This window comes from Schistocerca piceifrons, chromosome 8 (genome assembly GCF_021461385.2).
Source record: "Schistocerca piceifrons isolate TAMUIC-IGC-003096 chromosome 8, iqSchPice1.1, whole genome shotgun sequence".
NCBI classification, from domain to species: domain Eukaryota; kingdom Metazoa; phylum Arthropoda; class Insecta; order Orthoptera; family Acrididae; genus Schistocerca; species Schistocerca piceifrons.
Genome location: NC_060145.1, coordinates 238,486,655 through 238,500,491, shown reverse-complemented (window position 1 = coordinate 238,500,491; position 13,837 = coordinate 238,486,655). Strand labels below are relative to the sequence as shown.

The window sequence follows — 13,837 nt, the reverse complement described above, 5'->3', positions numbered from 1 at the left end:
TCATCAGACGTGAACCAGGAACCAGATACCAATGCCTTAGTGTCCTTGAAAGGGACCTGTATCGAGGTCATGGTTTGATGGTGTGGGGTGGGATTATGATTGGTGCACATACACCCCTGCATGTCTTTGACAGAGTAACCGTACCAGGTCAAGTGTATCGGGACATCATTTTGCACCAGTATGTCCACCTTTTCAGGGTCCCACCTTCCTCCCGATGGATAATAACGCATGGCCCCACTGAGCTGCCATCGTGGAGGAGTACCTTGAAACAGAAGATGTCAGGCGAATGGAGTGGCCTGCCTGTCGTCCAGACCTATACCCCATCAAGAACATCTGGAATGCTCCAGTCGACGTATTGCTGCACATCTTCAAACCCTTAGGACACTTCAGGAGCTCCGACAGGCACTGGTGCAAGAATGGGAGGCTATACCCCAGCAGCTGCTCGACCACCTAATCCTGAGTATGCCAACCCGTTGTGTGGCCTGTGTACGTGTGCATGGTGATCATATCCCATATTGATGTCAGGGACATGCGCAGGAAACTGTGGTGTTGTGTACTACATGTGTTTTGGGGCAGTTTTCTCAACTTATCACCAACACCGTGGACTTGCAGACCTGTGTCTTGTATGTTCCCTAAGTGCCTATGCTATTAGCACCAGTTTTGTGTAGTGCCACATTGTGTGGCACCACATTCTGCAATTATCCTTAATTTATGAGCATCAGTGTAGTACACAGGGCAGTGTAGTTGCATAGTGGTTAAGGCACATTCCTGATGTGCAGAAGGTTGTGGGTTTGAATCTTGTTAGGTGCAATGAAATTCTTTAATCTTTATCAACATGCTTTTGATCATTATTTTTATTTAATTTATTTGTTAAAATGGATTTTTAAAAATTTCTTATCCTTTGTCCTGACATTTTAACATGGTATTAACAATTTCATTGTAACTAAGAATGGTCAAATGTTGCAAGTGCGATTTAAAAGTGTCCAAATTCTGTTTCACATGAGTAACAAACTCCAGACCTGTGACAATGGTATTAAGCAGTTCAGGTTTTTGTTCACTGGTCTCCTTAGCTGGGAGTCAGGGACTGTCAGTGGATATCACTGCTTTAACGGGGCATGAAATGTAGGCAACCTCCAAGATGGTACATACCAGTAAATGGTCTGCACAAGCAGAATGGTTACAAGTCTACATAGATGTCAAACACACTAGATATTGCTGTTCTCTTGGTCAAAAACTACAGAGGCAACAACAAAAATCAAACAGCAGTGTTTCTAAGAAGCCCCAGACCAAAGATGTTTGGGCTCAAGTTCGCATAAAAGGCTTAAGAAGAGATAAACGCAAGTAGCGTATTAGATTATCAATGGATAATAATATAGATATTATAGCACTGCTACACAGATTTGAAAATATTAAAAAAAAATGATGCACCTGATGAGATTTGAAAACACAACCTTTAGTATGTTAGGAACATACCTGAATCACTACGGCATAATGCCTCTGTGTACTGTTATTTTTTAGGCTCTAGAATATTATGTGAAATTCCAATCTCTCTTTTTTGGTTGGTTGGTTTAAAAGAGGGGGGGGGGGGGGGACCAAACTACTATGTCATCGGACCCTCGTTCCGATTAAAATAATTCCACAAGGATGGGAGTAAAATAATCGAGACTTACAAAACACAGGTGGAAAAAAGGAGAAAACCACAAGAAAGGCAGAAGGGCAACAAACACTAAAATGGACAAAATCAGACAAGAAAATCACAGAGATGCAAGGAACATGTAGAAGAGATCAAAACATGAAAGCAGATTACAATGGCTGGCTGACCGTGAGAATAAAAAGGAGAAGCCAGCCACTCTGCAACACATTAAAACCTCCACCCTCAAAGCACTAGGGTGGAGGACACAGAGAGGCAAAGGACATGCGCTAAAACTTTGATCAAATGATAAAACCCACCCTCACGAATAAAATGTAAGACTAAAGTTGCTGTTGAGGCATTGTTGTCCAAGACCAAAGGTATGGTGCTGGGAAAGTTAAAAGTCTACCGCAGAGCGGCTAGAAGTGGGCAGTCCAGCAAGAGGTGGATGACCATCATTGGTGAGCCACAGCAACATCGAGGCGGGTCCTTGCGACAGAGGAGGTAACCATGCATTAACTATGTATAGCCAATGCAGAGCCGGCAGAGGACAACTGATTCCCTGCAAGAGGACCGCACGGAAGACCTCCAGACATTCATAGTCTCCGTAATGACACACAGTTTGTTGTGCGTAATGTTATGCCATTCCGTCTCCCAAAGTCAAAAAACCTTGTGGCGTAAGACAGAATGCAGGTCAGTATCGGAGATGCCCATCTTCAGAAGCAGTTTCTGCATAACCTGCTAAGCCAGCTTGTTGGGAAGTTTGTTGCCTGAGATTCCAATGTGTCTTGGGGTCCACACAAACACTACAGGACCATTCCAGGGCATATATGATCTCTTGAATGGATGCTACCACAGGATGGCGAGGGTAGCACCAGTTGATAGCTTGTAGGCTGCTCAAGGAGTCAGTACAGGGGCCATAACATAAAGGCCAAAACGTGTGACACTCCTTTTAGTCACCTCTTACGACAGGCCGGAATACCTTGGGCCTATTCTAACCCCCGGACCCGCAGGGGGAGCAGTTCACTTGAAGAGGAATGGGTATCTCTAAGAAGGGCAATCAGAGAAGCTGGAATGAAGAACATACGTACAAGGAAGGTAAGTGTGAAGAAACCATGGGCAACAGAAGAAATGCCTCAGTTGATCGATGAAAGAAGGAAGTACAAAAATGTTCTGGGAAATACAGAATTACAAGTCACTAAGGGATGAAACAAACAGGAAGAGCAGGGATGCCAAGGAAAAATGGTCGCAAGAAAAGGGGGCAGAAGGGAAGAGGGAGATTAAATACATATTTGTTGGAAGGCCTGACTCAGCACACAGTAAAGTCAAAACAATCTTTGGAGAAATTAACTGTGAGGTCGATAAAATTAAGAGTGCAATGGGAATTCCATTGTTAAATGCAGGGGGAGGAAGTGGATATGTGGAAAGAGTACACTGAAGGCCTCTATGAGGGGGAGGACTTGTCTGATGACATGAAAGAAGGAGAAACAGGAGTTGGCAGAGAAGAGATAGGGAATCCAGTATTCGTGTCGGAATTTAGAAGGGCTTTGGATGACTTAAGATCAAATAAGACAGTAGGGACAGATAACATTCCATTAGAATTTCTTAAGTCATTGGTGGAAGTAGCAACAAAATGACGACTCATGTTGGTGGGTAGAATGTATGAGACTGGTGATATACCATCAGACTTTCACAAAAATATCATCTACACAAATCTGAAGATTGCAGCCTTGAAGCGCGAGGATTAACTCACAATCGGCTTAACAGCTCAAACATCCATGTTGCTGACAATAATAATATACAGAAGAATGGAAAAGAATATTGAGGATGTGTTTAATGACCATCAGTTTGGCTTTAGGAAACGTAAAGGCACCAGAGTGGCTTTTTGACGTGGTTGATAATGGAAGCAAGGCTGAAGAAAAATCAATACACATTCATAAGATTTATCAACCTAGAAAAAACATTTGATGATGTGAAATGGTGCATTATGTTTGAAATTCTGAGAAAAATAGGGGGTAAGCTATAGTGAAAGGCAGGTAACACAATATTTACAAGAACCAAGTGGAAGCAGTAAGACTGGAATACCAAGAACAAAGTGCTCAGACTAAATAGGTTGTAAAACAAGGATGTAAACTTTTTCTCCTACTGTTCAACATATAATTGAAGAAGCAATGATAGAAATAAAAGAAAGGTTCAAGAGTGGGATTAAAATTCAAAGTGAAAGGATATCAATGATAAAATTCACTGAAGACGCTGTTGTCCTCAGTGAAAGTGAAGAAGAATTACAAGATCTGCTGAATGGAACAAATCGGCCAGTAGGACAGAATATGGACTAAAAGTAGATTGGAAAAAAAGGGACTAAAGTGATGAGAAGTGTCAGAAATGTAAACAGTGAGAAACTTATTATCTGAACTGGGCATCACAAAGTAGACGAAGTTAAGGAATTCTGCTATCCAGGCAGCAAAATAACCCATGATGGATGGAGCAATGATTATATCAAAAACAGGCTAGCAATGGCGAAAAGAGCACTGCAGACAGTAGCAGGCACCCCTGACACAGAGAAGTAAGTGAAAGAGTTGGAAACAAATAGGTCACCAGACCCGGATGGAATCCCAATTTGCTTTTACAGAAAGTACTTTACAGCATTGGTTCCTTACTTAGCTTGCACTTATGAGTCAAGGCTCCAGTTTCGGCCATTACTCCATTTGTGGCCACTTTGATGTAATTAATGAATTTTTAAGCTTCCTTTGAATACCAGCCAATCTTACAATAGCATAATATATTAACACGAAATTTGCTATTTCATTAGATACAGCAGCATTACTTTGTTTGTCCTTGTTTGGGTTCACAATTCTGCGAAAAGGTCTATCTTAAAGAAGCCGAGTGTCATAGAGTTTTTCTTTACGGAATGCATAATAAGCTTTTCATATTCTACACATTGAAATAAAACATCAGAAGAAATTCAATCTGTTGGGATGTAAGGTTAAGTATTATGGTTTCATTTCTTACAAGTTAAATGTGGTATGAACCAAAAACATACCTTTAAACATTTTTGGTCATTAACAGATCCATATTTAGTCTTGGTTCCCTGTTATGGTCATGCTAGTGGCCATAAGTAGACACACATGTAAGTCCCGTTTTGGTCACTTTTAAAAATATACAAGAAACATCTACAATACAGATTTGGATGGCATTTTAACAAGGCTAATTTTATTTAAGTAGGTTTATTTAAAACATTTCTCATATTTTATATCCAGGTAGAACTAATTAATAGTCCTGCCTGTGCATCACTTACCAATTTACCTACCCTTTTCTCATGGTAAAATATGCAATACAAATTATGAAAATACAACAATACTTTAACTCAAGGTTTTTGAGTGATTTCAGTATTCCCAACAAAGTTAAAAATGCATTGGAGGGCATGAAAGTTGCTACTGTAAGCAAGTTGTGCAATGCTCCAACAACATTGCGAAAAAAAATTTTGGTCTAGCTCCACAAGAATGTATTGGCCTCTGTGGTCTACATTCTGTATTAGGCGGGGGAGGGGGGGATGCTCATGGACTTGGTTCTGGATTGTTCCAAAATGGGATTTTGAGTTACTAAGGAAAATATCTACTTATCTATGCAAAAACTTATTGCACTACTGTCAACCAACCTGGAAGAAAAGTGATACCATGGCATACACCAAGTTTTGTCACAAAAAGATATCAAATGTTAATGGAGATAGAGGTTTTATTACAGAGGAGAACGACAAGAATTTGGTTCCAGGAAGTATCTGAATGATAATATGTTACGTGACCCTAACAGATTTTCATGTGAATGAAATGTCTTTTTTACGGCTCCGAAGGGGAAATTAATTGTAGACTGTTTCTAGGCCAATCATTACAACCATTTTTGCGAACTGTTTTTCTGTTCTACTCATCTTCAGTAACTTTTCTGTATTTTATGTCTGTTTGTTTTCTTATGTGCTTGTATAAAGAACAGATTACTTTCTAGCGAATTGATTCAAGAATTATTTAAAGCCGCAGTTTTATTATAATATGCACTAGGCAAGGGTGGGAAAATGACTGGCCTTAGCTAGAGTTAATGTGGCCAAAACTGTGGAAACAAACCTTTGCTGCTGTTATAAAACTTTGAATATTGGTTCCTACATAGCTGCAATGTACAGAATTTCAAGAAAAAAAAAGATATGATCTTTTTGACATAATTTGTAAATTTTTTTCCTATAGTACACATATAACCTATCTTGAACTGCCCTTAAGATGGCCACAAGTGGTGCCTCGAGCCTATAGCGAATCTCTTGGTTGGTTGGTTTGTGGGATTGAAGGGACCAGACTGTGACGGCCATTGGTCCCTTTTTCCAAAACTTCAAACACCCACACAGAATGAAAACGAACAATGGATATGACAACAGATGACACAGGACAAGAAAGACGCAGACAGAGACCAGACAAAAGGAATTAAAATCACACAGTGTGTGACAGTGGTTGGCTGACCATAGGGACAAAGAAGGATAAGCCAACCACCTAGAAACACACTAAAAAAATAACCCAGCCTAAAATCGCAGGCCAAAGGCCAGACTCAAAACAATGAAATGACAAACACTTAGATTAAATGATAAAAGCCCCCTGCCTGAAACGCAAAACTAAGCCTGCCGTGGCAGTGTCATCTGTTAAAAGGGCAGGGAGAGTATCAGGCAGCGCAAATGTTTGCCTGAGGGCAGCTAAAAGGGGACACTCCAACAAAATGCGGACCACCGTCAAAACGGATCCACAGTGACATAGAGGTGGGTCCTCATGGCGCAATAAGTGGCTGTGCGTCATCCAGGTGTGCCCAATGCGCAGCCGGCGAGAGACATGCAAGGACGAGTGCCACACACCGGTAGCCTTCTTGGTGGCCCGAAGTTAGTTTGGTGAAGGCAGGGTGCGCCATTCTTCACCCCAGGTGCAAAGTACATTCTGCCGCAAAACTGCCCTCAGGTCACTCTCCGAAAGCCCAATCGATAAGGCTGGTGCACCGACAGCCTGTTTGGCCAGCATGTCAACACGTTCATTGCCCGGGATGCTGACATGACCAGAGGTCCACACAAAGACCACAGGGTGGCCGCAATGGGCAAAAGCATGGAGGGACCCCTGGACAGTGATCACCACACGAGAGCGAGGGTAACACTGGCCGATAGCTTGTAAACCGCTCAGGGAGTCGCTACAGATAACAAAGGACTCACCTGAGCAGGAGTGGATATACTCTAGGGCACGAGAGATGGTGACCAGCTCGGCAGTGCAAACGCTGCAGCCAGCTGGCAATGAGTGTTGTTTGTAATGGTCCTCTAGAGTGAGAACATAACCGACACGACCAGTAACCACTGAACCATCAGTGTAGACAATGCCAGAGCCCTGATACGTGGCAAGGGTGGAAAGAAAGTGGTGGCGGAAGGCCTCAGGAGGGATCGAGTCCTTCGGGCCCTGTGCCAATTTGAGCCCAAGGCATGGGCGGGGCACACACCACGGCGGTGTACACAGTGGGGCCCGGAAAAGAGGTGGAAGAGGAAACACCCCAAGCCCAGAGAGAAGCTCTATGACGCGAACTGCAATCGTACAACCTGCGGCCAACGTTCTGGGAGATGGACGACAGACTGAGGAAACAGGAGATGATAGTTGGGATGCCCAGGCAAGCTACAAATGCATGTAGCATTAGCGGCCAGTAAATGTTGGCGCTATAATCGCAGTGGAGAGAAACCTCCCTCCACAAGTATGCTGTTCACAGGGCTGGTCTGGAAAGCTCCAGTGGCAAGTCGGATCCCGCTGTGAAGGATGGGGTCCAGCACCCCCAACGCAGAAGGGGATACTGAACTATAAGCCAGGCTCCCATAATCCAGACGGGACTGAATTAACGCCTGGTAGAGCCGTAAGAGGGTAGACCAGTCGGCTCCCCAGCTGGTGTGGCTCAAGCAACGCAGAGCATTAATATGCCACCAACACATCTGTTTAAGCTGCCGAATGTGAGGGAGCCAAGTCAACTGGGCATCAAAAACCACACCCAAAAACCGATGGGTCTCCACCACAGCAAGAGGTTCGCCATCAAGATAAAGCCGTGGCTCAGGGTGAACAGTGCGTCACCGGCAGAAATGCGTATCGCAGGTCTTGGCAGCCGAAAACTAGAAGCCATGCACTACAGCCCAAGGCTGCGCCTTGCAGATAGCGCCCTGCAGCTAATGTTCAGCAGCTGCAATGCCAATGGAGCTATAGGAGAGGCAGAAGTCATCAGCATACAAGGACGCTGAGACAAACGCGTGTAGCATTAGCGGCCAGTAAATGTTGGCACCATAACCGCAGTGGAGAGAGACCTCCCTCCACAAGTACGCTGTTCACAGGGCCACCACCGCAGCGAGCCCATTAATTGCAATTGCAATTAAAAACAGGCAGACACTTAAGACAGATCCCTGTGGTACCCCGTTCTCCTGAACTTGGGGGGATCTATTGGAGACTGCAACTTGCACGCAGAAGGTACGATGCGACAGAAAATTTCGTATGAAAATCGGCAGCGGACCCCGAAGACCCCAACCATGAAGCGTATAAAGGATGTGATGTCGCCATGTCATATCATATGCCTTCCGCATGTCAAAAAAGACAGCGACGAGGTGCTGACAGTGGGCAAAGGCCGTATGGATGGCAGACTCCAGGCTCACCAGACTATCGGCGACAGAGCGACCCTTACGGAACCCACCCTGAGACAGAGCCAGAAGGCCCCGAGACTCGAGTACCCAGCTCAGCCGCCGGCTCACCACGCGTTCGAGCAACTTGCAAAAACCGTTGGTGAGGCTAATGGGGCAGTAGCTGTCCACCTATAGTGGGTTCTTGCCAGGTTTTCGAACGGGGATGACGATGCTTTCGCACCATTGCGACGGGAACCCACCCTCGACTCAGATACAGATGTAAAGGTCGAGGAGGCGTCGCTGGCAGTCCGCTGAGAGATGTTTGAACATCTGATAGTGGATGTGATCTGGCCCGGGAGCCGTATCAGGGCAAGCGGCCAGGGCACTTTGGAATTCTTGCTCACTGAACGGAACATTGTAGGATTCAGGGTGGCGCGTGTAAAATGAAAGACTCCGACGTTCCAACTGCTCTTTCACGGAGCGGAAGGCCAGTGGGTAATTTGCAGATGCGGAATTCAGAGCAAAATGCCCTGCCAAGCAGTTTGCAATTATGTTGGAGTCAGTACAAACCGCTCAATTCAGTGAGAGCGCAGGGACACTGACAGGGGTCTGATAGCCATAGAGGCACCTAATCTTGGCCCAAACCTGCCATGGAGAGGTACAGAGGCCTATGGTGGAGACATACCGTTCCCAGCACGCCCGCTTGTGTTGGCGAATGAGGCGGCGGGCCCGTGCATACAGTCCATGTCCCCAGATTCCCATAAACCGTTTGGTGTGGTGCCCCATTGCAAACTCAACTAAGATACGAATATACGGAATAGGTTTCCAAGACTTCTAAAATAAAAGAACCTAGTGCATTATCTTGATGGCTAGTGTTCATCAGCGGCAAGAGTATTGTCAGGAGTGGCCCAGTGAAGTGTGACAGGACTGCTCTTGTTCTCCATGTATGTAAATCATCTGATCAATAGGGCAGGGAGCAATCTGCAGTTGTTTGCTGATGATGCTGTGGTTTACGGAAAGGTGTCATCATTGAGAGACCGTAGGAGGATGCAAAATGATTTAAACGAAATTTCTAGTTGATGTGACAAATAGCAGCTTCCTCTAAATGTAGAAAAATGTAAGTTAATGGAGATTAGTGGGAAAAACAATCTTGTTCAGTTTTGATACAGTGTTAGTTGTGTACTGCTTGACACAGTCACATCAATTAAATATCTAGGTGTAACATTGCAAAAGCGATATGAAATGGAACAAGCACATAAGGACTGTAGTATATGGAAGGTGAATGGTCAACTTGAGTGTATTGGGAGAATTTTATTTAGAAAACCGTAGTTCATCTGTAAAAGATCACTTAAAGAACCCAAGTGTGACACAGTTATGATTATCGCTGAAGTGTCTGGGATCCCCAGCAGGTCATATCAAAGGAAGACATCAAAACGATTCAGAGGCAGACTGCTAGATTTGTCACCGGTAGCTTTAATCAAAAAGCGAGTATTACAGAGATGCATCGCGAACTCTAGTTCAAGTCCCTGTTGGAAAGACAACATTCATTTTGCAGAACACTGCTGAGAAACTTTAGAGAACTGGCATCTGAGCTGACTGCAGAATGATTTTATTGCTGCCGATGTACACTTTGAGTAAGGACCACGAAGAAATTAGGATTTGGGCAGTGGCCTTTAGACAGTCCTTTTCGCCTGGCTCTGATGTGCATATGGTACAAGATACCCTCCACCATGCCCCATACGGTGGCTTGCGAAGTATGTAGGTAGATGTAAACATCAGAAGGCTTAAGCTAGATTATGTAATAGCAAGAAAGGGATTTTTAAATCTAAATTCTAAACTGCAAAATATATCCAGTACTACTAAACTTCTAAACAAACAGAAATGGACCAGAGAAACATACGCTACAGATGGAAAAAAACCATCATAGTAATACAGAAAGGTAATTCTTCATCATAGGTGATTCCTTGTTATTCCTTAGAAGAGGAAATTATCAATCACACAAGGAATATAATTTTAATGCCCAGAACCCTCTGCACAAATTCCATATTAACAATCAGTGGCACTGTTTACAGGAGATCAGTGAACAACAGCTATGCGCAAGCAACCATACTGGGAGGCAGCAATAGTGGTGGCAGGGAGGTGTAGCTCAGTTCTTCTAGCCCCTTGGTTTCCTACCATTCTGAAGTGCCAATGAGAAGACTTTGGCCTAGTCCAGCTTTGTCCAAGACTCTAAAACTCATCCTATTGCCACATTTCTGCCACAGGTGCAGCCCAGGTAGCACCGTAAGAGGAAATGATTGGGTAATATTGCAATTTTTGTTTATGAGTTAAGATGGTAGTTTCAAGACACACAGAACAATACTAAAGAAGTCATATAAAAACAATATTAGAGAAAGGGCAGTTTGCTGCTCACCATATAAAGAGGGTTAGTTGCAGACAGACACAACAAAGTAACTGGTATACATTTGAGCTCTCAACCACAAGGCATGGAGCAACTGTCAACTGACACACTATGCACAGTATGCCACTGCTTACTCCATCAAACCAACTACAAATACAATACACCTCAATGACATCACAGATCAAAGCACACGGGTGGATTAGGTCCATTCCATTGGCCCCAATTTTCAAACTAACCTACACTTTGGGCTAAGCTATGCCACTGCTTACTCCATCAAGCCACCTGCAAATACAATACACCTCAATGACATCACGGATCAAAGTACACAGGTGGAATAGGTCCATTCCATTGGCCCCAATTGTCAAACTAACCTAGACTTTGGGCTAAGCTACAGATCAGTACATCACCACAACCAGGTTTTTCTGCTTTGACTTTTGTTAAGTTCACCAACTAAAAACAACTGTGAAAATATGCACCTAAAGGTGACATCACAGCAGCCATTAGTATCCCAAACTAGCTGGGGTGTGGAGAGCGAATAGGATATTCTGTGGGCAGAGGTGGGAGTGTGGAGAGTAACAAGCTCCGCCTTCACGAACTGTAAGTAAGCAGTCTGCAACAAAACACAGACAGTGAAGCACAGCTCAGCAACAAAGCGAACAATGCAGTCCACAATCACTAATAGTAGACTGCAAAGTTGACAATGAAGATCTGTAAATCACTATGGTACACAGTCTCCCGACTGCTAATGGTCAGAACTAGGGAGACTACATCCCAAGTTAAATGGTTCCCATATAGTACCTCACCGGTCAAAGCCGACAACTGGTGTCTAATACTCCTCCTGACTCAAGAGAGCTCTATAAAGCACTGATATTGAAATGCTACTACTAAGCAGACGAATTCATCTTCTACATGCAAATCAGTTGGATTGCAAATATACACTATGAGATGAATAAATCATAACTCATAAAAGAACCTGGTGACTTTTGGATTCTGATCATAATTTACTTGTTCTGAACTACATATTAAAACTGAAGAAACTGCAGAAAGTTACTAAATTAAGGAGATGGGATCTGGATAAGTCGAAAGAACCAGCTGGTGTTTAAACGATGCATTAGGTAACTGTTGACTAGCAAAGGGATAAGTAATAGAATAGAGAGAATGGGTAGCAGTTCTGAGATGAACAGTGAAGGAAGCAGATGATCTTACAGACAAAAATGCAAGGCCCAGCAGAAATACCTGGTTCACACAGGAGACATGGAATTTCATTAACGAAATGAGAGAATATAAAAACGAAGAAAATTAAGCAGGCAAAAAATGAGATGGGCAGAAATATCTAAACAGGAAGAGCAATGGGAATAATGCATGGTGGTAGAAGCACGTATGTCTAGGAGAAATGGAAATGCCACATATGGGATAATTAAACAGACATTTGGGGAAAAGAAAGCACCTATATGAACATTGAGAATCCATATGCAAGCCAGTTCTACGTAAGGGAGGGAAAGCTGACAGATACAAGGAATCTATAGCTAGAAGATCTATACAAAGATAAAGGAATTGAAGACAAAATTACATAAAGTGAAGATGATATGGATGAATATGAAATGGGACATATATGCAAGAAGAATTTGACAGAGCATGAAAGACTGAAGTCGAAACACAAGTCCCTGGAATAGACATTTTCTCAGAATCATGGAGATCCTTTGGAGACATGCCACGACAAAACAATTCTATCGAACATGCAAGATACATGAGACATGCGAAATACCACCAATTTCAAGAAAAACGAAACGAATCCAACTCTAAAGCAAAAGTCTGTAATACCGCGGTTTACTAATTCATGGTAGCAAAATATTGGCACGAATTAATTACTGAAGAACGGCAGATTAGTTTGGGTTCCGCAGAAATGTAGGGTCATGTGAGGTAATAATGACCCTAGACTTATCTTTAAGGGCTCACCAGAGAAACTAAAACCTATCGTTGTAGTATTTAAAGACAAAGTTTCTGACATCGTTGACTCGAAAACACTGTTCTAGAAACTACTTTTGAAATCTTAAGTAGCAGGGGTAAATTAAAGGAAGGGCAAATGCTGAATTGAATCTTTTTTTTTCTGGACACACCTAAATTCGCCGATTTTCAGCCCTCCTTGCTCGATGAGCCGACGGCGTATAGTCTCCTTGCTCACGCTTAGGTGAAGCATGTTCTTAATTTCTTTTCTTGTCCTGTATGGGTCTTCACCAACGCAGCGGAGTATACTCTTGTCTTGATCCTCCGTGGTAATCCGTGGCCGTCCAGAGCGACGCCGACAAGTAACGTGGCCTTCTTTCGCCATCCTCTTCACCCAGAGATGAACTGTAGATTTGCTGAATCCTAAGGCACGGGAAATGGCCCTAATCGCATAGCCATCTTGATACAAAGCAATTATCCGGCCTTTATCAAATTCAGTGAGTTGTGACATTGCGCAGAAAAGCCTCCTTACAGACGGAGTCACAACAGATAAACACAACACATGACAAGTGACACCTGGCAATAACAAAGGACATGGGACAACACTTCGAACTAGTTGGGAAGGGCGATATACATCGATTTCTGAATAACAGTCGATGTAAAGCATCGATTCATTGAATCGAATCTTCTGACGTATTCAACGCATCGACTACGCAAACCTATCTTCTTATAATTCACCCTTGCCGTAAAATCACGTCAAAACATTCCACAACGTACATCAACGTCATGTTGCGTCAAAGTTTCTGTGAAAGTTTTGACGACGATGTTTCTGGGAGGAACTGTGTTGCATGCGGACATCAGAAGTTAATCTATTGTCCCCGCGTTCTCTCCTGTTATATTGTGTTTTCGTGCTTTTTTAACCTTTTATAATTTCGCTTTGGTTACGTGATAAATTGCAAAAGTTTCGTGACGACTTCGTCATTTTTTCTTTAAGCGTGACCAGGTGTCTGAAACTGAAAAATGATTTTGATTTACAGCAACTAAACAGAGCTGTCGCCTACATAGTGTATAAATAAAAACATTAATTCGTGAAGCAATTTTCATTAACTAAACTTTAAGTGAAAAAGTCTACTTTACTGAAGAAGATCAACAAAGCTGTTTACGAAGTTATCTCCTATGTAGGGAAAAAAGTAAAGGATAAGGTAAACAG

The 13,837-nt window shown here is 43.1% G+C and overlaps 1 protein-coding gene across 2 annotated transcripts in view; it reads right to left on the bottom strand.

Annotated features, from left to right (window-relative positions):
* LOC124711396 (rabankyrin-5-like) overlaps positions 1-13,240 on the bottom strand; it is a 122,438-nt gene extending 109,198 nt beyond the window's left edge. For both annotated transcript variants that reach the window (XM_047241449.1, XM_047241450.1), the window contains exon 1: positions 12,801-13,240. In XM_047241449.1, coding sequence (XP_047097405.1) covers positions 12,801-13,138 — 338 coding nt within the window. In that variant the 5' untranslated portion in view covers positions 13,139-13,240. The remainder of the gene's footprint in view (positions 1-12,800) is intronic.
* Positions 13,241-13,837: the final 597 nt, after the last annotated feature.